The 25,108-nt window shown below is 36.5% G+C and overlaps 1 protein-coding gene across 2 annotated transcripts in view; it reads left to right on the plus strand.

Moving 5' to 3' along the window:
* The window catches only part of ATP6V1H (ATPase H+ transporting V1 subunit H), a 136,440-nt gene that overhangs the window by 54,292 nt on the left and 57,040 nt on the right, over positions 1-25,108 (plus strand). For both annotated transcript variants that reach the window (XM_055286414.2, XM_055286416.2), the window contains 2 exons: positions 15,732-15,910; positions 18,171-18,296. In XM_055286414.2, the coding sequence (XP_055142389.1) occupies positions 15,732-15,910; positions 18,171-18,296 (305 nt within the window). The remainder of the gene's footprint in view (positions 1-15,731; positions 15,911-18,170; positions 18,297-25,108) is intronic.

Genomic DNA, 25,108 nt, shown 5'->3' on the forward strand with positions numbered 1-25,108 from the left:
GGGATTACAGGTGTGAGCCACCGTGCCTGGCCCAGGTACTAATTTTTAATAATGGGCTGAGATTTAATCTAAAGCCCAGCAAAAGCTGCTTTAATCATTATATGATAGTGTATCCAAGCTTCCCACATACCCTACTTTTTTGTCCCCACTTAGTTCCTCCCCCCTTCCATTATTTTTCACTGAATCATTAGGTAAAATAAAAAGGTTATTGGAATCATGTATCTAATACTGTAATATCACAGAAGAGAGATATTAGTTGATACTAATTGAATCCTGCCTTTAAGTTCTTCCTTCTCCTTTTCTCTCCCATTCTTCCTCTTGTATTTGTTCATCTATCTATCAGTGCATCAGATGTTTATTGAAGACCAAATATATGCAAGGCAATTTGTTGGTTTCTGAGTGTATGGAAAGATGCATAAGATAGAATACCTTTTCTCAGAACCTTTGCATTTTGTTTAAACCTTTGTTTTGATAGAGTAACTTGATGAAGTCACTGTGTTTACAATATACAAAGCTCAAAAAGTCACCATAAGTGTAGAGCCAGACTGAGATTCCTAAGTTTTTTCTTTTGACCTCATTTGAGAGCTTTCTGAATTAATTATGCACTTTTATGGAAATTTGAGAAATAGAGTAGTGTAGCTGTTTCGTAATGGCGCAGTAGAAGGATAGACAAGAGTCTCTCTGGAGTGGATAGACCCAGGTGTGAATTCCAGCACTTGATTGTTTAGTGTTGGGAGAGTGGCTTGAACTCCCAGAGCTAGTTTCTTTATGGTGAAAGGTGGTAGGTGGTACTTAACTCATTTAAACATTAGGTAGGGAATCCATGAAATAACAGTTAAAGTGTCTGCAATAGTAAATATACAGTATGTATTTATTTCCCTGCCTTTTTTCTCCATAAAATCATGGAATAATAACAGTTTTCCTCTTTATCTCTGTAAGTTGGATTCTTGCTAAGTTAATATTAAGCCCAGGTAAAGATCTAGTGCTGTTTTGTTTGATTTAAAAGAGACAGCATGAATATGTTACTAATATTTAGCAAGATTTTAAAATCTTATTTAAACTATATTTATAATTTCAAATTTTTACTTATAATGCATAGAATTTAATAATTTATAGGCTTCTGTTGTCTAATTTTGATTTTCAGAATATTTAAAGTAGACCCAGTCCAATGGCAGAAATATTAGTTTTTTTTTAGATTCTCATACGCTAAATTTGGGGTAATGCAATCATTATGTGAATATGCTGAGAGCAGAAAGAAGAACATCTTTAGACATCCACAATTTTGATATGCACAGTGGAACTAAAATTGAGCCATTGATAAAGACATAGTAAAGCCATTTGATTTATACCATCAAACTGATTTTAAAAATGATGATTTTTACAGTAATTTTCAAATTCCTATAACCTTTAAAAAAGATTTTACTGATGAGGTTATTTGAAGATCGTATAGACACATCCTAAAACTCAGGGAAATTTTTTTTTGTGGGAGGCTTTAGGAAAGCTTGCTGAGCTACTGTGAGCTGAACAAATCTGGCAGCTAATGATTGTTATTATTTTTCCATTTGGCTGGATGACTTTTATTTTTGAAAATGTCAATCTCACTTACTCATAGTGCATGCTGTACTCCAGGTCTCTGCATATATTACTGCTGTTGGTTAAACTGATTTGTCAATCTTTAGGTCCTAAAATAAATTAGGATGTTTCGGGGCTGTGACTGATAAAGACATTGAAGATCATCTTTGTTGCCTAGAGTTTTACATCTGTTTGTTGTGCATTTGATTTCTCTTTTGGGCTCTGCTTAGTCAAAAGCCTACATTGTATGTCAGATAAAGTGAATTGTATTTTTACAGCGATATGCTTTTCATCAGAAAGGCTTAAGAATTACAGCCAAATTGAGTTGTTCTTTTCATTAGATAGATTAATCATGATGTTTAATTCACATCTACACATGTATACTCACTAGACATAAACATGCACATGCATATACATGCATTTTTCCATGCAGGTAGTTCATAATCATAACCTTTTCAAAGAGGCCAGCTCTAGTCTGAGTGTGTGGGGCTGTTCTGACCACTGCTATGGCATGGAAATATTGCCATGAAGAAATTTTATTCTGGAGTCTATCCTTATCCCCTGTTGCAGGAATTCTGCCTCAACCTCTTTGCCTAACTTCTATCTTGCTTAGTAGATACTAGGTTTGGATGAGGTCTAGTAACACTGAGACTTTAAATTTTGGGGTGAGTCCTTTAATACAGCATTTTTAAAAGTGTGGTCCATGTTATCAGTGCAGTGCAGTGAACTGTTTGTTAGTAACCTGCAATGGATAAGTACAGAAAGTGAAAGTCAGCATTTAGAAACTTGTAGGAATTTGACAGAGTAATGGTTTATTGAATTTTATAATATGAAAATTGAACTTGTGTTTTACATGTCTTAAAATTCATTCTTATTGTGTTTCATAAAAGTATTTGCTCATGACTGACTGAAAATCAAAAAACAAGCAAAACTGGTCTTCACCACCAATGGTTTTCGAAACACTGCTTTCACGTATATTTTACAAGGCCAGCAGTTCAGTTTTGCTGACAGAAAGATCTGAATTGTCACGTGATTCCACCTTGTTCTTAGAGATGTCAACATCCCTCTGCACCATTAATTTGCCAAAGGCAAAAATAATGTTTATACCAGATTGGTCACTTGCTTTTGTTGAGGTGAAGATACCATTTACTTTTAGAGAAAGAATAACATATTTCAGGGAGTGGAGCCAAGATGGCCAAATAGGAACAGCTCCAGTCTACAGTTCCCAGTGTGAGTGATGCAGAAGATGGGTGATTTCTGCATTTGCAACTGAGGTACCGGGTTCATCTCACTGGGGAGTGCCAGACAGTGGGTGCAGGACAGTGGGTGCAGCACACTGTGCGTGAGCCGAAGCAGGGCGAGGCATCGCCTCACCCGGGAAGTACAAGGTGTCAGGGAATTCCCTTTCCTAGTCAAAGACAGGGGTGACAGATGGCACCTGGAAAATCGGGTCACTCCCACCCTAATACTGCACTTTTCCAACGGGCTTAACAAACGGCACACCAGGAGATTATATCCCACACCTGGCTTGGAGGGTCCTACGCCCACAGAGCCTCACTCATTGCTAGCACAGCAGTCTGAGATCAAACTACAAGGTGGCAGCGAGGCTGCGGGAGGGGCGCCTGCCATTGCCAAGGCTTGAGTAGCTAAACAAAGCAGCTGGGAAGCTCGAACTGGGTGGAGCCCACCACAGCTCAAGGAGGCCTGCCTGCTTCTGTAGGCTCCACCTCTGGGGGCAAGGCACAGACAAACAAAAGGCAGCAGTAACCTCTGCAGACTTAAATGTCCCTGTCTGACAGCTTTGAAGAGAGTAGTGGTTCTCCCAGCACGCAGCTTGAGATCTGAGAATGGGCAGACTGCCTCGTCAAGTGGTTCCCTGACCCCTGAGTAGCCTAACTGGGAGGCACCCCCAAGTAGGGGCGGACTGACACCTCACACAGCCGGGTTATCCTCTGAGACAAAACTTCCAGAGGAATGATCAGGCAGCAGCATTTGTGGTTCACCAATATCCGCTGTTCTGCAGCCACCGCTGCTGAGAATCCAGGCAAACAGGGTCTGCAGTGGACCTCCAGCAAACTCCAACAGAGCTGCAGCTGAGGGTCCTGACTGTTAGAAGGAAAACTAACAAACAGAAAGGACATCCACACCAAAAACCCATCTGTACGTCACCATCATCAAAGACCAAAGGTGGATAAAACCACAAAGATGGGGAAAAAACAGAGCAGAAAAACTGGAAACTCTAAAAATCAGAGCGCCTCTCCTCCTCCAAAGGAACGCAGCTCTTCACCAGCAACAGAACAAAGCTGGACGGAGAATGACTTTCACAAGTTGAGAGAAGAAGGCTTCAGAAGATCAAACTACTCCGAGCTAGAGGAGGAAGTTTGAAACCATGGCAAAGAAGTTAAAAACCTTGAAAAAAAATTAGACGAATGGCTAACTAGAATAACCAATGCAGAGAAGTCCTTAAAGGACCTGATGGAGCTGAAAACCACGGCACGAGAACTACGTGATGAAGGCACAAGCGTCAGTAGTCGATGCAATCAACTGGAAGAAAGGGTATCAGCGATGGAAGATGAAATCAATGAAATGAAGCGAGAAGAGAAGTTTAGAGAAAAAAGAATAAAAAGAAATGAACAAAGCCTCCAAGAAATATGGGACTATGTGAAAAGACCAAATCTATGTCTGATTGGTGTACCTGAAAGTGACGGGGAGAATGGAACCAAGTTGGAAAACACTCTGCAGGATATTATCCAGGAGAACTTCCCCAATCTAGCAAGGCAGGCCAACATTCAAATTCAGGAAATACAGAGAACACTGCAAAGATACTCCTCGAGAGGAGCAACTCCAAGACACATAATTGTCTGATTCACCAAAGTTGAAATGACAGAAAAAATGTTAAGGGAAGCCAGAGAGAAAGGTCGGGTTACCCACAAAGGGAAGCCCATCAGACTAACAGCTGATCTCTCGGCAGAAACTCTGCAAGCCAGAAGAGAGTGGGGGCCAATATTTAACATTCTTAAAGAAAAGAATTTTCAACCCAGAATTTCATATCCAGCCAAACTAAGCTTCATAAGTGAAGGAGAAATAAAATACTTTACAGACAAGCAAATGCTGAGAGATTTTGTCACCACCAGGCCTGCCCTAAAAGAGCTCCTGAAGGAAGCACTAAACATGGAAAGGAACAACTGGTACCAGCAACTGCAAAAACATGCCAAATTGTGCAGACCATCGAGGCTAGGAAGAAACTGCATCAACTAATGAGCAAAATAACCAACTAACATCATAATGACAGGATCAAATTCACACATAACAATATTAACCTTAAATGTAAATGGGCTAAATGCTCCAATTAAAAGACACAGACTGGCAAATTGGATAAATAGTCAGGACCCATCAGTGTGCTGTATTCAGGAAACCCATCTCACATGCAGAGACACACATAGGCTCAAAATAAAGGGATGGAGGAAGATCTACCAAGCAAATGGAAAACAAAAAAAGGCAGGGGTTGCAATCCTAGTCTCTGATAAAATAGACTTTAAACCAACAAAGATCAAAAGAGACAAAGAAGGCCATTACATAATGGTAAAGGGATCAATTCAACAAGAAGAGCTAACTATCCTAAATTTATATGCACCCAATACAGGAGCACCCAGATTCATAAAGCAAGTCCTTAGTGACCTACAAAGAGACTTAGACTCCCACACAATAATAATGGGAGACTTTAACACCCCACTGTCAATATTAGACATATCAACGAGACAGAAAGTTAACAAGGATATCCAGGAATTGAACTCAGCTCTGTACCAAGCCCACCTAATGGACATCTACAGCACTCTCCCCCTCAAATCAACAGAATATACATTTTTTTCAGCACCACACCACACCTATTCCAAAATTGACCACATAATTAGAAGTAAAGCACTCCTCAGCAAATGTAAAAGAACAAATTATAACAAACTGTCTCTCAGACCACAGTGCAATCAAACTAGAACTCAGGATTAAGAAACTCACTCAAAACCACTCAACTACAAGGAAACTGAACAACCTGCTTCTGAGTGACTATTGGGTACATAACAAAATGAAGGCAGAAATAAAGATGTTCTTTGAAACCAACGAGAACAAAGACACAACATACCAGAATCTCTGGGACACATTCAAAGCAGTGTGTAGAGGGAAATTTATAGTACTAAATGCCCACAGGAGAAAGCAGGAAAGATCTAAAATTGACACCCTAACATCACAATTAAAAGAACTAGAGAAGCAAGAGCAAACACATTCAAAAGCTAGCAGAAGGCAAGAAATAACTAAGATCAGAGCAGAACTGAAGGAGATAGAGACACAAAAAACCCTTCAAAAAATCAATGAATCCAGGAGCTGGTTTTCTGAAAAGATCAACAAAATTGATAGACCGCTAGCAAGACTAATAAAGAAGAAAAGAGAGAAGAATCAGATAGATGCAATAAAAAATGACAAAGGGGATATCACCACTGATCCCACAGAAATAAAAACTACTATCAGAGAATACTATAAACACCTCTACACAAATAAACTAGAAAATCTAGAAGAAATGATAAATTCCTCGACACATACACCCTCCCAAGACTAAACCAGGAAGAAGCTGAATCCCTGAATAGACCAATAACAGGATCTGAAATTGAGGCAATAATTAATACCTTACCAACCAAAAAAAGTCCAGGACCAGATGGATTCACAGCCAAATTCTACCAGAGGTACAAGGAGGAGCTGGTACCATTCCTTCTGAAACTATTCCAATCAATAGAAAAAGAGGGAATCCTCCCTAACTCATTTTATGAGGTCAGCATCAACCTGATACCAAAGCCTGGCAGAGACACAACAAAAAAAGAGAATTTTAGACCAATATCCTTGATGAACATTGATGCAAAAATCCTTAATAAATGCTGGCAAACTGAATCCAGCAACACATCAAAAAGCTTATCCACCATGTTCAAGTGGGCTTCATCCCTGGGATGCAAGGCTGGTTCAACATACGAAAATCAATAAACGTAATCCAGCATATAAACAGAAGCAAAGACAAAAACCACATGATTATCTCAATAGATGCAGAAAAGACCTTCGATAAAATTCAACACCCCGTCATGCTAAAAACTCTCAATAAACTAGGTATTGATGGGACGTATCTCAAAATAATAACAGCTATCTATGACAGACCCACAGCCAGTATCATACTGAATGGGCAACAACTGGAAGCATTCCCTTTGAAAACTGGCACAAGACAGAGATGCCCTCTCTCACCACTCCTATTCAGCATAGTGTTGGAAGTTCTGGCCAGGGCAATCAGGGAGGAGAAGGAAATAAAGGGCATTCAATTACGAAAAGAGGAAGTCAAATTGTCCCTGTTTGCAGATGACATGATTGTATATCTAGAAAACTCCATCATCTCAGCCCCAAATCTCCTTAAGCTGATAAGCAACTTCAGCAAAGTCTCAGGATACAAAATCAATGTGCAAAAATCACAAGCATTCCTATACACCAATAACAGAGAACCAAATCATGAGTGAACTCCCATTCACAATTGCTTCAAAGAGAGTAAGATACCTAGGAATCCAACTTACAGGGGATTTGAAGGACCTCTTCAAGGAGAACTACAAACCACTGCTCAATGAAATAAAAGAGGATACAAACAAATGGAAGAACATTCCATGCTCATGGGTTGGAAGAATCAATATCGTGAAAATGGCGATACTGCCCAAGATAATTTATAGATTCAATGCCATCCCCATCAAGCTACCAATGACTTTCTTCACAGAATTGGAAAAAACTACTTTAAAGTTCGTATGGAACCGGAAAAGAGCCTGCATTGCCAAGTCAATCCTAAGCCAAAAGAACAAAGCCGGAGGCATCACGCTATCTGACTTCAAACTATACTACAAGGCTACAGTAACCAAAACAGCATGGTACTGGTACCAAAACAGAGATATTGACCAATGGAACAGAAGAGAGCCCTCAGAAAGAATGCCGCATATGTACAACTATCTGATCTTTGACAAACCTGACAAAAACAAGCAATGGGGAAAGGATTCCCTATTTAATAAATGGTGCTGGGAAAACTGGCTAGCCATGTGTAGAAAGCTGAAACTGGATCCCTTCCTTACACCTTATACAAAAATTAATTCAAGATAGATTAAAGACTTAAATGCTAGACCTAAAACCATAAAAACCCTAGAAGAAAACCTAGGCAATACCATTCAGGACATAGGCATGGGCAAGGACTTCATGTCTAAAACAAAAGCAATGGCAACAAAAGCCAAAATTGACAAATGGGATCTCATTAAACTAAAGAGCTTCTGCACAGCAAAAGAAACTACCATCAGAGTGAACAGGCAACCTACAAAATGGGAGAAAATTTTTGCAACCTACTCATCTCACAAAGGGCTAATATCCAGAATCTACAATGAACTCAAACAAATTTACAAGAAAAAAAACAACCCCATCAAAAAGTGGGCAAAGGATATGAACAGACACTTCTCAAAAGAAGACATTTAGGCAGCCAAAAAACACATGAAAAAATGCTCATCATCACTGGCCATCAGAGAAATGCAAATCAAAACCACAGTGAGATACCATCTCACACCAGTTAGAATGGCAATCATTGAAAGTCAGGAAACAACAGGTGCTAGAGAGGATGTGGAGAAATAGGAACACTTTTACACTGTTGGTGGGACTGTAAACTAGTTCAACCATTGTGGAAGTCAGTGTGGCAATTCCTCAGGGATCTGGAACTAGAAATACCATTTGATCCAGCCATCCCATTACTGGGTCTATACCCAAAGGATTATAAATCATGCTGCTATAAAGACACATGCACATGTATGTTTATTGCGGCTGTATTCACAATAGCAAAGACTTGGAACCAACCCAAATGTCCAACAAGAATAGACTGGATTAAGAAAATGCGGCACATATATACTGTGGAATACTATGCAGCCATAAAAAATGATGAGTTATGTCATTTGTAGGGACATGGATGAAGCTGGAAACCATCATTCTCAGCAAACTATTGCAAGGACAAAACACCAAACACCCCATGTTCTCATTCATAGGTGGGAATTGAACAATGAGAGCACATGGACACAGGAAGGGGACCATCACACACAGGGGCCTGTTGTGGGGTGGGGGTAGCGGGAAGTGATAGCATTAGGAGATATACCTAATGCTAAATGACGAGTTAGTGGGTGCAGCACAGCAACATGGCCCATGTATACATATGTAACACACCTGCAGGTTGTGCACATGTACCCTAAAACTTAAAGTATAATAATAAAAAAAAAGAAAAATAATAACATTTCAAAAAATGTGTTGCTGCCAGATTAAGTAGATTGTTTCTGGCAGATTCAGTTTCTTAACTACTTTTTATAACCCATTCATTCCTTTTTATTTTTTATAGTAAGATGAAGCAATGAAATGAGAACATGTATTTAAGGAAGAATAGAGAAGGCTTAATGATTGATTTGACATAGTTGAAGAAAAAGGGAGAATGAAAAATGAGTAATCTTTGAAATGCCATTATCTTGGACAATTGAGAGGGAAGTTGGTTTTAGAAGAATACCATAGGGTTGTTCTACATTAGTTATTGAATGTGTTGAAGTTATAGTTGAAGCCATTAGTTATGATAATATCTTTTTTTTTTTTTTTTTTGAGATGGAGTCTCACCCTGTTGCTGAGTCTGGAGTGCAGTGGCGTGATCTTGGCTTGCTGCAACGTGCCCCTCCTGTGTTTGAGTGATTCTCCTGCCTTAGCCTTCCGAATAGCTGGGATTACAGGCATCCAGCATCACGCCTGGCTTATTTTTGTATTTTTAGTAGAGGTGGGGTTTCACTGTGTTGGCCAGGCTGGTCTAGAACCCCTGCCCTCAGGTTATCCGCCTCCGAAAGTGCTGGGATTATAGGCATGAGCCATTGAGTCCAGCCGACAATATCTTAAAGATGGAGTTTAATTCTCTGGTCAACAAATACATGTAATGAAATTAACAAAACCATATAAACAAAAGAACTTTGATATGTTTCTAAAGTTAGAAGAGACGGTAATAGGAAAAGTAACTGGAAAAAACCATAGAAAGTTTAGTAGAAAAATAAGTGAAATCTCACTAAAGGAAAGGAAGAGGGGAAGAGTTTTATAAGAGTAAGAGGTTAACAGATTTACACCTCCCCTCCCAGAAAATAATTTGTTTAGAAAGAAATAACAGGTGTTCTGAAAGAGAATAGTTTGTAGAAGTAGTCATACAAGGAACTGGGGGTTAAGAAAAGAATTAAAAATAATCTGTGATATCTAGTATGTCCTGTTTACTAGGATCTCACATTTTAGTAAAGGAGACAAGCATGTGATAATATTAGTGTCATACATCAAGATTTCTTCTTTGACTATGGATTACATAGGAGTGCATTGTTAAATTTCCAAATAGAAATTAGAAAGTTCCTGGTCTTTTTAATCTTAATTCCATTATGGTTAAGAACATATTCTGTAAGATTTCAATCCTTTGAAATTTGAGACTCATTTTATGGTTTTTCTTATAGTCTGTCATAGTGGATGTACCAAGTGCACTTAAAAGAATGCAAAGTGGAATTGTGTTCTGTGTCATTTAGGTCAGGGTGGTTGACAGTGTTACTTAGATCTTCTATGTACTGATTTTTTTGTTTAGTGGTTCTATCAGTTGCTGAGAGAGCTGTTAAAATCTCTAGCTATTATTGTGGATTTGTCTATTTCTTCCTGCAGTTTTGTCAATTTTTGCTTCATGAATTTTGAAGCTCTGTAATTAAAACATGAATGTTATGTTTTCCTGATGAACTGGACTTTGTATCATTGTGAAATATCCTTCTTTATCACTGGTAATGCTCTTTGTTTACTTTATTTGAAGTTAATATCACACTCCAGCGTTCTTATGCTTATGATTGCATGCTATATCTTTTTCCTTCTTAGTTTCAACTTACCTGTGTCATATTTCATTTGTCTCTTTTAGGCAACACATCCTTGGGTCTTAAACTTTTATCTATTCAAATAATTTCTTCCTCTTAACTGGAGTATTTAGTTCACTGGCATTTACAATAACTATTGATATGATTGGATTTAGGCCTACCATTTTACTCTTTTTTTTCTGTTTGCTTATCTGTTTTTCGTTCTTCTGTCTTCCATTTTTGCTTTCTCTTGGGTTAAATGCATCCTTTAAAAAATTTCATTTTACTTAACATAATGACCTCCAGTTCTGTCCATGTTGCTGCAAATGACAGGATTTCATTCTTTTCTATGGCTGAATAATCTTCAGTTGTCAGAGGCTGAGAAGGGTACCAGGGTAGGAGGGGATGAAGTGAGATTGGTTAATGGGTACGGTTAATGTGTACAAAAATACAGTTATATAGAAGAAATAAGACCTAATGTTGTACAATTCAGTAGGTTGATAGTAAATAGTAGTCTACTGTATATTTCAGAATAGCTAGAAGATAATAATTCAAATGTTCCCAACATAAAGAAAAGATAAATGTTTAAAGTGGTGGGCATCCCAATTACCTTGATTTGTTAATTATAGATTATATATGATTGTATCAAAATGTCACATGTACTCCCCAAATAAGTCCATCTGTTATATATTAATAAATTTTAAAAATTATAACATTTCTTTGGGGTCTTTAACTGTTTTTGCACTATTTTATTTCTTAGAGGTGATTTTGGAGTCACAATACGCATCCTTTCTATTGTACTACCTTATGTAAAATGTAAGCACTTGTAGTCTTTTATGCTACAGTTGACATATTACTGTATTTACACGTTATAAGCCCTACAATACAGGGTTTTGTGCTTTAAGCAGTCTCATGTATATTATGGAAGTAAAGAGGGAAAAATAGTGTTTTATATTTATCCAGGTATATATTAATATGATATCTGCAGTTCTTTTTTCTTTTCTAGACACTCAGCTTTCCACTTGTGGTATCACTTTCCTTTAGCTGCAGAATTTTCTTTAGCTCAGGGATCAGCAAACTTTGGAAGACTATGGGCCAAATGTGGTCCACCTGTTTTTATAAATAAAGCTTTATTGGAACACTGCTTTGCTCATTTATGTTTTTTAATGACTGCTTTTGCACTAGAATAGTAGAATTGTGCAGTTGTGACAGAGACTGCAAAGCCTAAAATATTTACTCTTCGCCGTTTTACAGAAAATGTTAGCCAATCCCTGCTTTCGGATATCTTCCAGTGTATGTCTGCTGGTGACTGATTATCTCAGTTTTATTATAAAAAATGATTTTATTTTACCTTTATTCTGGAAGGATATTTTTGCTGGATATAGTTCTGTTTTTTTTTCTTTCAGTACTTTCAAGATATCGTTCCACTTTCTTCTGATCTCTCTCCTTTATTTTTCTGTCTCTTTTTTTAATGCTCTCTCTCAGCAGAATCATCTCCATCGTTTCTGATGAGAAGTCAGCTTTCCTTTGTATTTTTGTTTCCCTGTATATAATGTGTTATCTTTTTCTGGTTGCTTTGAAAATTTTACTGTATTTGGTTTTCTGAAGATTGATTGTGATGTGTCTGGATTTAGTTTTATTTGTATCTACATTTCCTGGTATTTACTGAACTTACAGATTTATAGAGTTGTATCTTTTGCTAAAGATGGAAAATTTTGGCCATTATATTTTCAGGTATACATTTGCACCTTTTTACTTATCCTTGCCTTCTGGCATTCTAATTCCACTTATGTTAGACCTTTTGATATTGCACTGCAAGTCCCTGAGCCTTTGTTCACTTTGTTTGTGGGAGGGAATAAACAGTATTTTTTTCTATCTGTCTCTGAAATTGAATAATTTCTATTGCTCTGTCTTCATATTCACTGACTCCTTTGTCATCTCCAGTCCACTTTGGAGCTCATTTGTAAATTTTAAAATTTCAAATGATCTTTATTTTTATTTCTAGGATTTCCATTTGGGAATTTAGTTTCTGTGTCTCCACTGAACTTTCTTTTTTTGCTTTTTTATTGGTACCGTTTTTTCCTTTGGTCATAGTCGTAATGTTTCTTTAAATCTTTTTCTGCAAACTCCAACACCTAATTCATCTCAGGGTTGGTATTTCTTGACTGACTTTTCTCTTGAGTGTTGGTCACATTTTCCTGTTTCTTCATATGCTTATTAATTTGGGAGTGTATTCTGAATGTTGTAAATGATACATCCTAGAACTGGCCTCTGTTATGTTTCTCCATAGGACATTGAGGTTGTTTAGCAGGCAGTTAACTTGGCCGGGCTCCAACTCCAAGCTCTCTCTTCCTGTGGTGAGAAGCAGCTTAAATCTTTTTTCAGTTCTTTTACATGTAGCTGGGCTGCTGGGAGTCTGTCCTTGCATTGCATAGGTCGTTAGTCAGCTAGAGATTTGGGCAGAGTTCATATGCAGAATTTGGGGCTCCTTTATGTTTCTCTCTGATTTCTCCTCTCACTTTCTAGCCGCTGTAGTCACTGAACTATCCTCTGTCTCCTTAGGCCATTGAGGCTGTGGTTTCCATCTGAGTTTTACCTGAATTTTTCTGAGTGGGGCATATCTTTAGGAGGAGAGCCATATATAAAACTAGAAATTTTTCTAGTGCCATTCCTTTTTTTTTTTTTTTTGCTTTCATATCTAGACTCCATTCTAGTTTCTGCTACCTTTTGTTCCTTCAGGTAATCTTTTATATCTCATCCAGATTTTATAGTTGGTTTCTATGGAAGGGTTGATCTGATAGAAGCCACTTTATCATTCCTGGAAATGGAGTCTCTGGAATATATTTAAAATTGAACCAGTAAATATACACTTTGTTCACAATGTTTTACATGAAAGGATAAAACAGTAACACGATAGAAATTCAGAAGTAACCTGATGAAAATATCACAGAATCGTAGTGTTGTTTTTCTGACTTAAGATAACAGTTCAAACTGAACTGTCCTCTCTCACTGAAATGAGTACTTTCTACTTTAAGTAGATGGAAGCTTTGCTAACTTTAATAGTCTTGAAGTTTACTAGGGTCACTTTGGTTCTTATGTTTTAGTTTTGTCTGTTTGTCTGTGAATTATAAACTCAGAATTCTATAGGCAACAAAAATATTCTTTAAACTTTTTGTCAGCTTGACAATGCTATGCCTTTGCTTGGGCTTGGTGTTCACTGGACATCTTGTGTCTGAAAATTTCTCTGATATTGAATTTGAGAAACTTTCAGCCATTATTTCTTCAAATAAAATATCAGCCCCATTCTCTTCCTCCTCTCTTTTTGGTATTCCAGTTGCACTTATGTTGGGCCATTTGATGATACATAACAGATTACTGAGCCTCTATTCATTTGTTAAAAAAATCTTTTATCTCTTTTTTCTTCTCCTTGGATAATTTTAAGCTATTTTCAAGTTCACTTACTCTTTTTCTGTTTTATCTCCACTTGGTTCTTAAGTCCATCAGCTGATTTTTTTATTTCAGAAATTGTAGTTTTATTTCTAGGATTTCTGTTTCTTTTTAAATAATTTATAAGTTTTTTGTTTGAAATTTTTCATGTATTGAAAGCATTTTATTTCATTGAGGATTTTTATAATAATTGCTTTGAAGTCTTTGTCTGTTAGTTCTAGTATCTGGTTCATTCTGGAGCTGTATTCAGACAGGATTTGGGTCTCCTTTCTTGCTCTTTGTTTTCTGGGGCTCCCCCCAGCCTTACCCCTCAGCGTTCATGGTTTTCCAGCTTCACTTTTCTGGTTCCCCAGGCCAGAAAGACTATTTTTGGCTTTTCTGTGGCTTCTTTGCCACTGTGCCTTAGCTTCAGGATAAAAATTGCAGTGTCAGGAACGTACTTGTATTGTTCCTTGACTTCCCTACTGTATGTGAGTATGAACTTCATACCAGAGTCTGTCTGCTTCTATTTACTGTTTTTTTAAGTAGTTGCCTTTTCAGTCTGTTCAGGTTTTATAGTTGTTTTCTGCCAGAGAGAGATTGGTTCAGTAGGTTCTTAAATCCATCATTCCTGAATGGACGTTCATGTTTTAGTTTTGAAGTAATTTTAAAAGCAAATTAATTTAGTTATACTGTTGCTGCTACTCTACTCATTATCTATTCATAATAAGGAGGATTGCAAGTAATTTCTGATATCTATAGATGTAAGCACTGAGGAGGAATATTAGGTTCACAAATATTTTATTATTGAATATCAACTCTGAGCCAAGCACTTGTGATAGAAAGAAAAATAAGGCAAACTACTCTCAGGGTACTTCAAATCTGGTAGAAACATAAAGGGAAGATTGGTGGGCATTGATTTCACTGACTTCCACATGCTAAGCTAAATCACTTTTTGCATTTGTTCAGCCTTATTATTAGGGATAGAACTTACTTGTAAAAAGAAACAAAAATTCAAATTTTGTTACAATTGGAGTTAATTGTTACTGCTTTTTTTTTTTTTTTTTTTTGCATTTGACAGGCTTTTTAAACTAACTTGGTGAAAGTAGCTTTTTTTAAAACAGAGGTCTGTCTTGTTGCTTCTTGTTTCAAGAGTTTAGCCTGGTCCTTACTCAGAAACATTGCTTAATTCCATGACAGCTTATTTTTATAAATTTGTGGATTCTTTTGCTGTTTTCTTAAGTACTCTTAAAAATAGAAAATCCTAGAAGAGAACTCGGGAATTTGCCTGAATGTCGCAAAACTTTTCTGATAATTGTTCAAACAAGGGAGTTTTAAAAATTGTTGCCCCTTGTGCTTACAGGTTGATTAGAGACGGGGGAAAATGGTGATAGACTGGGAACTGGAGACCTTGGCTTGATTGCAAACTTGAAGAAACACTCTTTCTTAGTATTGTATGTGCTCTAGGTGGGCAACAAATGAGAGCTCACAGCCAGAGCAAGTCCATGAAAAAGGATTGTGGTGGATTTCATTGTAAACATGTTCAGTGTTGTAGAGCTCATCTGGGTCAATAATTAAAGATGTTTAGTAATCCAAGAAATACAAAAATGATCAGAAGTAGGCTTCTGATATGGGACAGACACTCAGGAGAGAAGTAAGGATTTGAGATAGAGTCATCCACTTAAAGGTGATAGTTAAACTTGAGAATACGAGAAAGAGAGAGACTATAAAAGAATGTGCAGAGGTCTGTGAACATCACATGACAAATTGTACAGTTTCTCACTATCACTTTGTCTAACCCAGAACTTTTTAGAAAAATCAACTGAAAGAGAAACTCGCCAAGAATATGCCCTGGCTATGATTCAGTGCAAAGTTCTGAAACAGTTGGAGAACTTGGAACAGCAGAAGTACGATGATGAAGATATCAGCGAAGATATCAAATTTCTTTTGGAAAAACTTGGAGAGAGTGTCCAGGACCTTAGGTGTGTTATTCTTTTTAATTCTCATGTGCTGGATCTGTTGGACTTTGTTTGACTTGCATAGCATTTTAAGAAAACCTGAATTTGTTGTCACCTATACAAATCAAGAAAGTTTACTAAAATACATTAATGTCTCCTGTGAAGACATCATTCTGACATGGCAACAGTTGGTCAGAACTGTGTGTTGTCTCTTCTCATTTATGGAGATTCCCACTGTTTTCTGCTGTCTAAATTCTGACCGGCTTTACTCCCTCAGGATGTGACTCCACCCTGGAGCTCCTCGAGAGTCTTCTCTTAGAGTCTTTTTAAGCAACAAAGGTAGTTTGTTAATTAGTGGAAGAGGTTTGCCTGTCTATGGAGAAAGTATTTGTTTTCCTTCTTTTTGAAGGCCTTTTGGCTCATTTTTTAATGTTAAAAATAATGTAAATAATGTATATACAGTAAAGAATTAGCCACTGTGGAAGGGACTCCATGCCACTCCCACACCGTCTTCACTGCCTTGCCTTACTCTCCCTCGGGTCTCTTGTGTTTGCTTCCAAAAAGCCTTCTAGCCCCTCTCTGCCTACCCCCTACAATCCACAAATGGGGCTCTGCATATTCTTTTGGATCTTGTTCTTTTTCTGTTTCGTACATAATGTCTTGATGATCTTTTCCATTAACACTCGTATTCTTTGTTTTTAAATTACCATTGGCATGTTTTTAAAAGAGTTACTCTCTGGAAATAGATACTTCTCTTAGGTGGGTTGGGGTTTGGAGCCAGGCTGATTCTTGGAATTGTTTGGCCACTTTTTCCATGTGTGGCCTTGCACAAGTGTCTTGACTTTTTCAAGACTGTTTTCCTTTTGGTAAAACAGTAATAAAAATGCTAACCTTGCAGGATTTGTTGTGAGGTTCCGTCTGCCCTGCAAATGCCTTCAGCATAGTATGTGCTCCAGAAATTTATTTACCAGGTAATTCAGTGCAGCCGTAATCCCAAGGCCCAAAGATTTCCCAGAGATGGGAGGTGTTATCTGTATCAGTGGTTTGTAATGGATTTTGTGGAGGAAGAAAAATGATTTTTATTATTCTAGATTTTCAAATATTTCAAATATGGATACATTGATTATAATAGGCAGGCCAGGAATAGGCTTCACAGCTATACATTCTGTTACTATGTTTATTAAAAACTGATGACTGCTTCTCCGTAATAATCATTTAAGGCCTGTTTTTGTAAAAAAATAAGATTAGTGATAGCTTTCTAAATGATTTAATCCATTTTAGCTAATTGTTATTGATTTTTTATCTTGAATTTGGTAATTTGAAAAATACTACTTACATAAAGCTAATAGGGTGATGCGTGCAGCTAAAAGAGGCTTGTCTCTGTTTTTGCTGTTACAGGATTAGGATATGAATATTAAAAATACTTGTTTACTACTTCTTATACTAACTGGCCCTACATTAAAGTATTGTACTACTTTATTCAAATGGTACCCTCTGATCAACTTATCTACTACATCCTGGATATACTGAATTACTAGTAGTATTTGAATGGTTACATCTTTTATAAATTTTTACTTGAGAGAAAGTCCAAATATGTTCTGACCATGTTTGTCTACTGGCTAACCACATTAAACATTTTCCTACTATAAAGCTTGGAATAATCAAGTTACTCTCCAGAGAGTGGTTTTTAAATTAAGGTGAATTGCAGTTTGTTATATGTACAGAGGCTTTTGTCTTTAGTCTATAATGGATTAATTCAATTAATTATGTCTACACTCTTTGTAATCACGTTGTAAAATATTGTGCCAATACGTGTGATTTTGTTTTTGTGATGTATTATTATAGTTTATGGTATTTATAGTGTAATATGAGTTTATTATGTTAAAGTACTATGCTTTTATGTAACATATTATTTTGCCCGTTGGTCTGGGAAATACAGCATTTCAAGTGTCATGGTAGAAATTCTGATAGATTATCAATTTTTTTGCTTATACACATTCATGTATATATTGGAATAAGGATTTTGAAAGCAAGTGCTGATTTTTGTCTCATACCCAGCATTCAAATTTGACAGGAGGGTTGGACCTTACTACACTGAATAAAATTTCACATTATTTATTAAAGATTATTTAAACTGTTTAAAGTTCGTTTAGTGGTAGTTTGTTAATGTACAAAGGATGGTCAGTCTTTGTAATTAAATAATAAGTGAAGACATTTTATTTTGCTTAATTTTGGAGTACTGTCAGATTCTTATAAACCTTGAATTCTTTAAACATTTTTATAGTTCATTTGATGAATACAGTTCAGAACTTAAATCTGGAAGGTTGGAATGGAGTCCTGTGCACAAATCTGAGAAATTTTGGAGAGAGAATGCTGTGAGGTTAAATGAGAAGAATTATGAACTCTTGAAGTAAGTTTTTTGTTCTACTTTACACTCTTAATATCTGTTATCCCAAATCCTCACCAACACTCGTTTTTGTCACTCTAAATTTTAGATATTCTATGGTTTTAATTTGTATTTTCTTGCTGACTAATGTGGTTGAATACCTTTTCATATCCTTTTGACCATCTGGACATCTTTTCTTGGAGAAGTGCTTGTTCAAGTCTATTTTCTTTCCTTCTACAGGAGTTCTATATGTATTCTGAGCATGAAGTTGTTGTCTTATATATATATTTTCATCACAGCCATTTTGTCCCCACTCTGTTGCATGCCATTTTACTTTTTAATGGTGTCTTGATGAACAGATGCTCTAAATTTTGATGTAGGTCAATTCATCAGTCTTTCCCTGTATGGCTAGTGCTTTTCTGTGTCCTGGTTAAGAAGTTTTTGCCTACTCAAGGTCATGAAGATGTCTTTATATGATATCTCCTAGAAGCTTTATTGTTTAACTTCTTATATTTAGATACCCAGTCCATCTGGAATTGATTTTTGGGTAAGGCATAAAGTAGGAAACAGGATTTATTTTTTTCTTTCCATAGATATCTAATTGAACCAGCTCCATTTTCAATAGAAAACATTTCCCCCAGTGCTCTCCAGGTTTACCTTTGTCATAATAAAATGACTAATATGTGTAGGTTTCTTTCTTTTTTTGTGAGATATAATTTATATAGCATACAATTCATCTGTTTAAACCATAAAATTCAGTGGTTTTTAGTATATTCAGATATTTGTACCCATCGACAAAGTCAGTTTTAGAACATTTTCATTGCTTCAAAAAGAAACCCCATATCCTTTGGCCGTCACCTCTCTATCCACCCATCTACCTAGCCCTAAGCAACCACCAATACCTGGGTTTGCCTGTTATAGAAATTTCATGTAAATGGAATCACATAATATATATTTTTTTGTGACTGGCTTCTTTCATGTACTGTAATGTGTTCAGGGTTCATCCATGTTGTGGAATTTATCACTACTTCATTCCTTTTTATGGTTGAATGATTTTCCGTTATGTGGATAAGACCACATTTTATTTATTCATTCATCAGTTCATGGACTTTTGGGTTGTTTCTACCTTTTGGTTATTATAAATATTGCCAATAATACTGTGGTATGAGTTGTTGTGTGGGCATATGTTTTCATTTGTCTTGCTGTTAGATACTTGGGTGTGAAATTGCTGAGTTATATGTTAACTCTGTGATTAACCATTTGAAGAACTGCCAGACTGTTTTCCAAAGTGGCTACACAATTTTCTGTTCCCACCAATAGTGAATGAGGGTTCTGATTTCTCTACATCTTTGCCAACATTTGTTATGACCTTTTTGATTCTAGCCATTCACACTGAGTGAGTGTGCAGTGATATCTCGTTGTGGTGTCTATTTGTATTTCCTGATGGCTGATAATATCAAGCATCTTTTTATGTGCTTATTGGCCATTTGTATATCTACTTTGGAGAAATGTCTGTTCAGATGCTTGGCTCCTTTTTTAGTTGGATTGTCTTTTTATTACTTAGTTGTAGAGGTTCTTCATATATTCTGGATACAGGTCGCAGATCAGATACGTGATTTGCAAATATTTTGTCTCATTTTGTGGGTTATCTTATCACTTTCTTGATAGTGTCCTTTGAAGCACAAAAGTTTTAAAATTTCGATCAAGTCTAATTTATTTTTTCCTTAGTTTCTCATGCTGTTGGTGTGTTGCCAAAACTGATTTACTCATATTTTCACAAATTTTTATAGATTTAGTTCTTACATTTGGGTTCTTGATCCATTTTGAGTTAATTTTTGTATATGGTATGAAGTAAGGTTCCAACTTCTTTCTTTTGCATGTGGCTATCCAGTTGTCCTAAGTACTATTTGTTGAAAAGACTATTCTTTACCCATTGAATTATCTTGGCATCCTTGTTGAAAATCAGTTGACTATAGACATGGGTTTATTTCTGAACTCTCTGTTGGTCAGTAAGATTACTGTGATAGCAGTACCACGCTGTTTTGATTGCAGTTGCTTTATAGTCAGTTTGGAAAACAGGAAGTGTGACTCTTCTACCTTTTTTCTTTTTATAAAAAAAATAAATGAGTGTATCTTTATTTAATGAGTCTCTAATTGGTAGATATTTTAAATTGTTACTAGAGTTTGCTGTCACACACAGTGTGAGAATTACTAATATATACTACAACTTTTAAAATAGACTTTAATTTTTAGGACAATTTTAGATTCACAGAAAAATTGAGCAAAAAGGACAGTGCTTTCATATGCTACCTCTACCTCCACCAACACAGTTTCCTGTTTCTAACGTCCTGTTTTTAGCATTAGTGTGGTACATTTGTTACAATTGATGAACTAATATTGATATGTTATTATTAAGTAAAGTTCATACATAGTTTGCATTAGGATTCACTCTTTGTATTGTGGTTTCCTCATTATGAACTTTTCAACTTTATGTATAGCTCTGTGGGTTTTGACAAGACTATCTTTGTGCTCCAATGAATTGCCCTTGCTCTGTTGTCAAAATATCAGTTGACTTTATTTGTGTGGGTCTATTTCTGGGCTCTCTGTTATGTTTCAGCGATCTATTTGTCTATTCTTTTACCAATACCACATTCTTTTGAGTACTGTGGCTTTATAGTAAATCTTGAAGTTGGTAGTGTCAGTCCTCTGACTTTGTTGTTCTTTAATATTGTGCTGGCCATTCTGAGTCTTTTGCTTTTCCGTAACTTTAGAATATATGGAAACAAACTTTAGTTTGTCAGTATCTACAAAATAACTTGCCAGGATTTTGATTGGGATTGCATTGAATCTGTAAATCAAGTTGGGAACAGTTGATATCTTGACAGTAGAGTCTTTCTGCTTGTGAACATGGAATATCTGTTTATTTGTTTCCGTTTTCTTTGATTTCTTTCATTTGGCTTTTGTTTTCCTCTTATAGATCTTGCACGTATTTTGTTACATTTATACCTAAGTATTTCTTTCTTTCTTTTTTTTTTTTTGTGCTAATGCTAATGGTCTTTTGTGTGTGTGTGTGTGTGTGTGTGTGTGTGTTGTTGTTGTTGTTGTCCACCCCACCCCACCCACCCACCCCCGCCTTTTTTTTTTTGAGACAGAGTCTCACTCTGTTGTCCAGGCTGGAGTGCAATGGCACAATCTCGGCTTACTGCAGCCTCCGCCTCCTGGGTGCAAGATTCTCCAGCCTCAGCCTCCTGAGTAGCTGGGATTACAGGCACGCACCACCATGCCCAGCTCATTTTTGTATTTTTAGTAGAGACGGGGTTTCACCATGTTGGCCAGGCTGGTCTCTAACTCTTGACCTTGTGATCTGCCCACCTCAGCCTCCCAAAGTCCTGGGATTACAGGCAGGAGCCACCATGCCTGGCCTTTAACCAACCCCCTTTTTAAGAGGCAGAATCTAGCTCTGTCACCCAGACTGGAGTGAAGTGTTACGATCATAGCTAACTGTAACATCAAGCTCCTGGGCTCAAGAGATCCTCCCATCTCAGCCTCTTGAACAGCTAGGACTACAAGCACATAGCACCATGCCCGGCTATTTTTTTTTTTTTTTTTAATTTTTGTGGAGATGGGATGTCACTCTGTTGCCCAGGTTGGTCTCGAACTCCTGGCCTCACAGCAGTCCTCCCATCTCTGCCTTCCAAAATGCTAGGATTATAGGCATGAGCCACCATCCTTGGCCTAGTGCTGTGTTTTTAATTTGAAATTCCAATTGTTCAGAGATAGTGTATGGGAAAACAACTGACTCATAGATTTACCTTGTATCCTGCAACTTTGCTGTAATTATTTCTTTTATTTCCTTTTTTGTCTTATTACACTTAATGATACTTCCAATATGATGGTGAATAGAGTGATGAGAGGGTACATCCTTGCCTTGCTTCTGATCTTAGGGAGGAAAGCATCTAGTTTCTCATTATTCAGTATGATATTAACTATAGATTTTTTTTTTGCACACCATCTTTATCTGATAAAGTTGAGAATGTTTCTTCCTATTCGTAATTTGCTGAGAGTTTGTATTATGAATGGATGTTGAATTTGTCAAATAATTTTCCTGACTCTATTGATATGATTTTTCTTTTTTAGCCTGTTGATGTGATGGGCTACATTAATTGATTGTCAAATATTACCCTAGCCTTGCATACCCGGACTCAATCCTGTTTGGTCATAGTTTATAATTTGTTTTATATGCTATTAGATTTGATTTGCCAATATTTTTGTTGAGGATTTTTGCATCTATGTTCATGAGAGATAGTGCTCTGTAAATTTCCTTTCTTGTGATGTCTTTTTCTGATTTTGGGATTATGGTAATGTTGGTCTCATAAAATGAGTTAAGAGATGTTCCCTCTACTTCTTTTTCTGGAAGAGACTGTAGAGAATTGGTATTGTTTCCTTTACCAGTGAGAACATGTGGGCCTGTTGCTTTCTGTTTTGTAAGGTTATTAATTACTCATTTCTTTAATAGATATAGGCCTATTCAGATTATCCACTTCTGCTTAGGTGAGCACTGTGAAGGCTACGTAACTTCCATAAGACTGGACTCCTTGGGGTTTTTATTTCTCTAGGTAGTTCTTGTTCAGTCTTTAGCAATTAGTCAGTTACCCTCTACATGTTTCTACCAGTTGATAGATCCAACAGCAGTTTCTGCTCCCAATAAGCTTTGATTTTCTGTCACCCATCTCTCTACCTTCCAGGGAGATGGTTTGTCCTGGGACCTCAGTTCTCTGATGGATCCTGATGGATCAAAGAAGACTCGTTTTGTTCAGCATTTTTTTTTTTTTCCTGCTGTGAGGATTGGAGTGATGATTTCCAAGCTCTTTACATGCTGTACCAGAAACTGGAAGTCTGCTCTTTTGTTTCCAAGATGATTTTGGCTATTCTGGGTCCCTTAACATTTTATATGAATTTTAGAATCACCTTGTTAAAATGTACAAAGAACCCAGTTTGGACTCTAATAGGGTTTCTGTTGAAGCTGTAAATCAGTTTGGGGAATATTCAGATCCATGAACCTGGGATGTTTTCTGATTTGTTTAGATCATATTTAATTTCTTTCAACAGTGTTTTGTAGATTTCAGAATATAAGTTTTGCATGTCTTTTGTTAAATTTATTTCTAAATATTTTGTCCTTTTGATGCTATTGTAAATGAAGTTTTCTTCTTTTTCAATTATTTATTGCAAATTTATAGAAAAACAATTGAGTTTTGTAGATTGACCTTATAAAACCTTTGTCTTTATTGGATTCCTTTGCATCTTCTGTCTGCTGCTGGCCCTTGAAAATGCAGGAATTAGGGATGCCGTCCCTCCTCCCCCACAGTCAAAAAGCCATGTATAATTTTTAGCTTCCCCAAAACTTAACTACTAATAACTTCCTGTTAACTAGAAGCCTCACTGATAACAAAACAGTTGATTAACACATATTTTGAATGTTACATGTATTATATACTGTATTCTTACAATAAAATAAACTAGAGAAAAAATGTTATTAAGAAAATCATAAGAAAGAGAAGATATATTTACTATCCATTAAGTGGAAGTGGATCATTGTAAAGGTCTTCATCCTCCTCGTTGTCATGTTGAGTAAGCTGAGAAAGAGAAGATGTTGGTGTTGCTGTTTCAGGGGTGGCAAAGGTGTAAGAAAATCCATGTGTAAGTGGACCTGTGCAGTTCAGATTTGTGCTGTTCAATGTGCAACTGTACAAGATTATGTCATCTGTGAATAGAGTTTTACTTCTCACTTTTTCAATCTGAGTGCCTTTTATTTCTGTTTTTTGCCCAATTGCCCTGGTTAGAACCTCTCCTATGCAAATGTCTTTATGAATTCTTTGTTCTATTCCATCATCTATTTATCTATTCTTACTCTAATACTATGTTATATTAATTGCTGTTAATTATTTTCTGTCTTGGTGTCTGATAGTATGAGCATGCCTGTTCTTCCAAGGTGTCTTGGTGCTTTCTGGACTCCTGCATTTCTGTATGCATTTTAGAATCAGCTTGTCAAACAAATGGTTTGACGGGTATTTCGTTTGGGATTGAAGCCATAGTTTATTCTAGGGGGAATTGATATTATTTTAATTTGGAAGGAGGGTCCTCCAATCCATGAACATGGTAGTATATCCCTTCATTTATGTAGGATTTCCTTTGGATAATGTTACGCTCTTGTCTTTCATTAAATTTATTCCTTTGTGATGATTTTTTTTTTAGTGTTCCTATAGATCTTGCATTACAGTTTTTCACCGTCTATCTCAACTTCAATGGAACTTTTTGCGATGATAGAAGTAGTTTATATCTGTGCTGCTCAGTACAATAGTTTGTCACTAAAGAGCACTGGAAATGTTCTTGGTAACTGAGAAACTAAATTTTTATCAATTTAACTTTAAAACAAACCACATGTGGCTAGTGGTTGTCATATGAGGCAGCAAAGTTTGAGTCTGGTATCTAAAAATGCTGGTATAAATAGTTCTGTGTTGTAAATCAGGTTGCTCCTTGGCTTACCTCCCTGCCACCTTGGTATTTGGTTTTCTCATGTTTAACATTTGTTCTTCTGACTTTCCGCTTCAATATTTTATTGTTTGTGTTTCATTTCCCATTTTGTCTTTCCTTATAGATTTATACTTTTAAGAAATCCTCTTATTGTCATTTAAATGAGGCATCCAGATGGAGCATTTTTAGGCCCACCTATCTCTGATGTTTAGACTCCATTTTCTGTGTATTACTGAAAATGATACATTATTCTCATTTAAACAAAATGGCAAATCAAAGTGAGTGGTTGATGTCAGAAAGATTGA

Source organism: Symphalangus syndactylus, chromosome 7 (assembly GCF_028878055.3).
Source record: "Symphalangus syndactylus isolate Jambi chromosome 7, NHGRI_mSymSyn1-v2.1_pri, whole genome shotgun sequence".
In the NCBI taxonomy this organism is placed as follows: Eukaryota; Metazoa; Chordata; class Mammalia; order Primates; family Hylobatidae; genus Symphalangus; species Symphalangus syndactylus.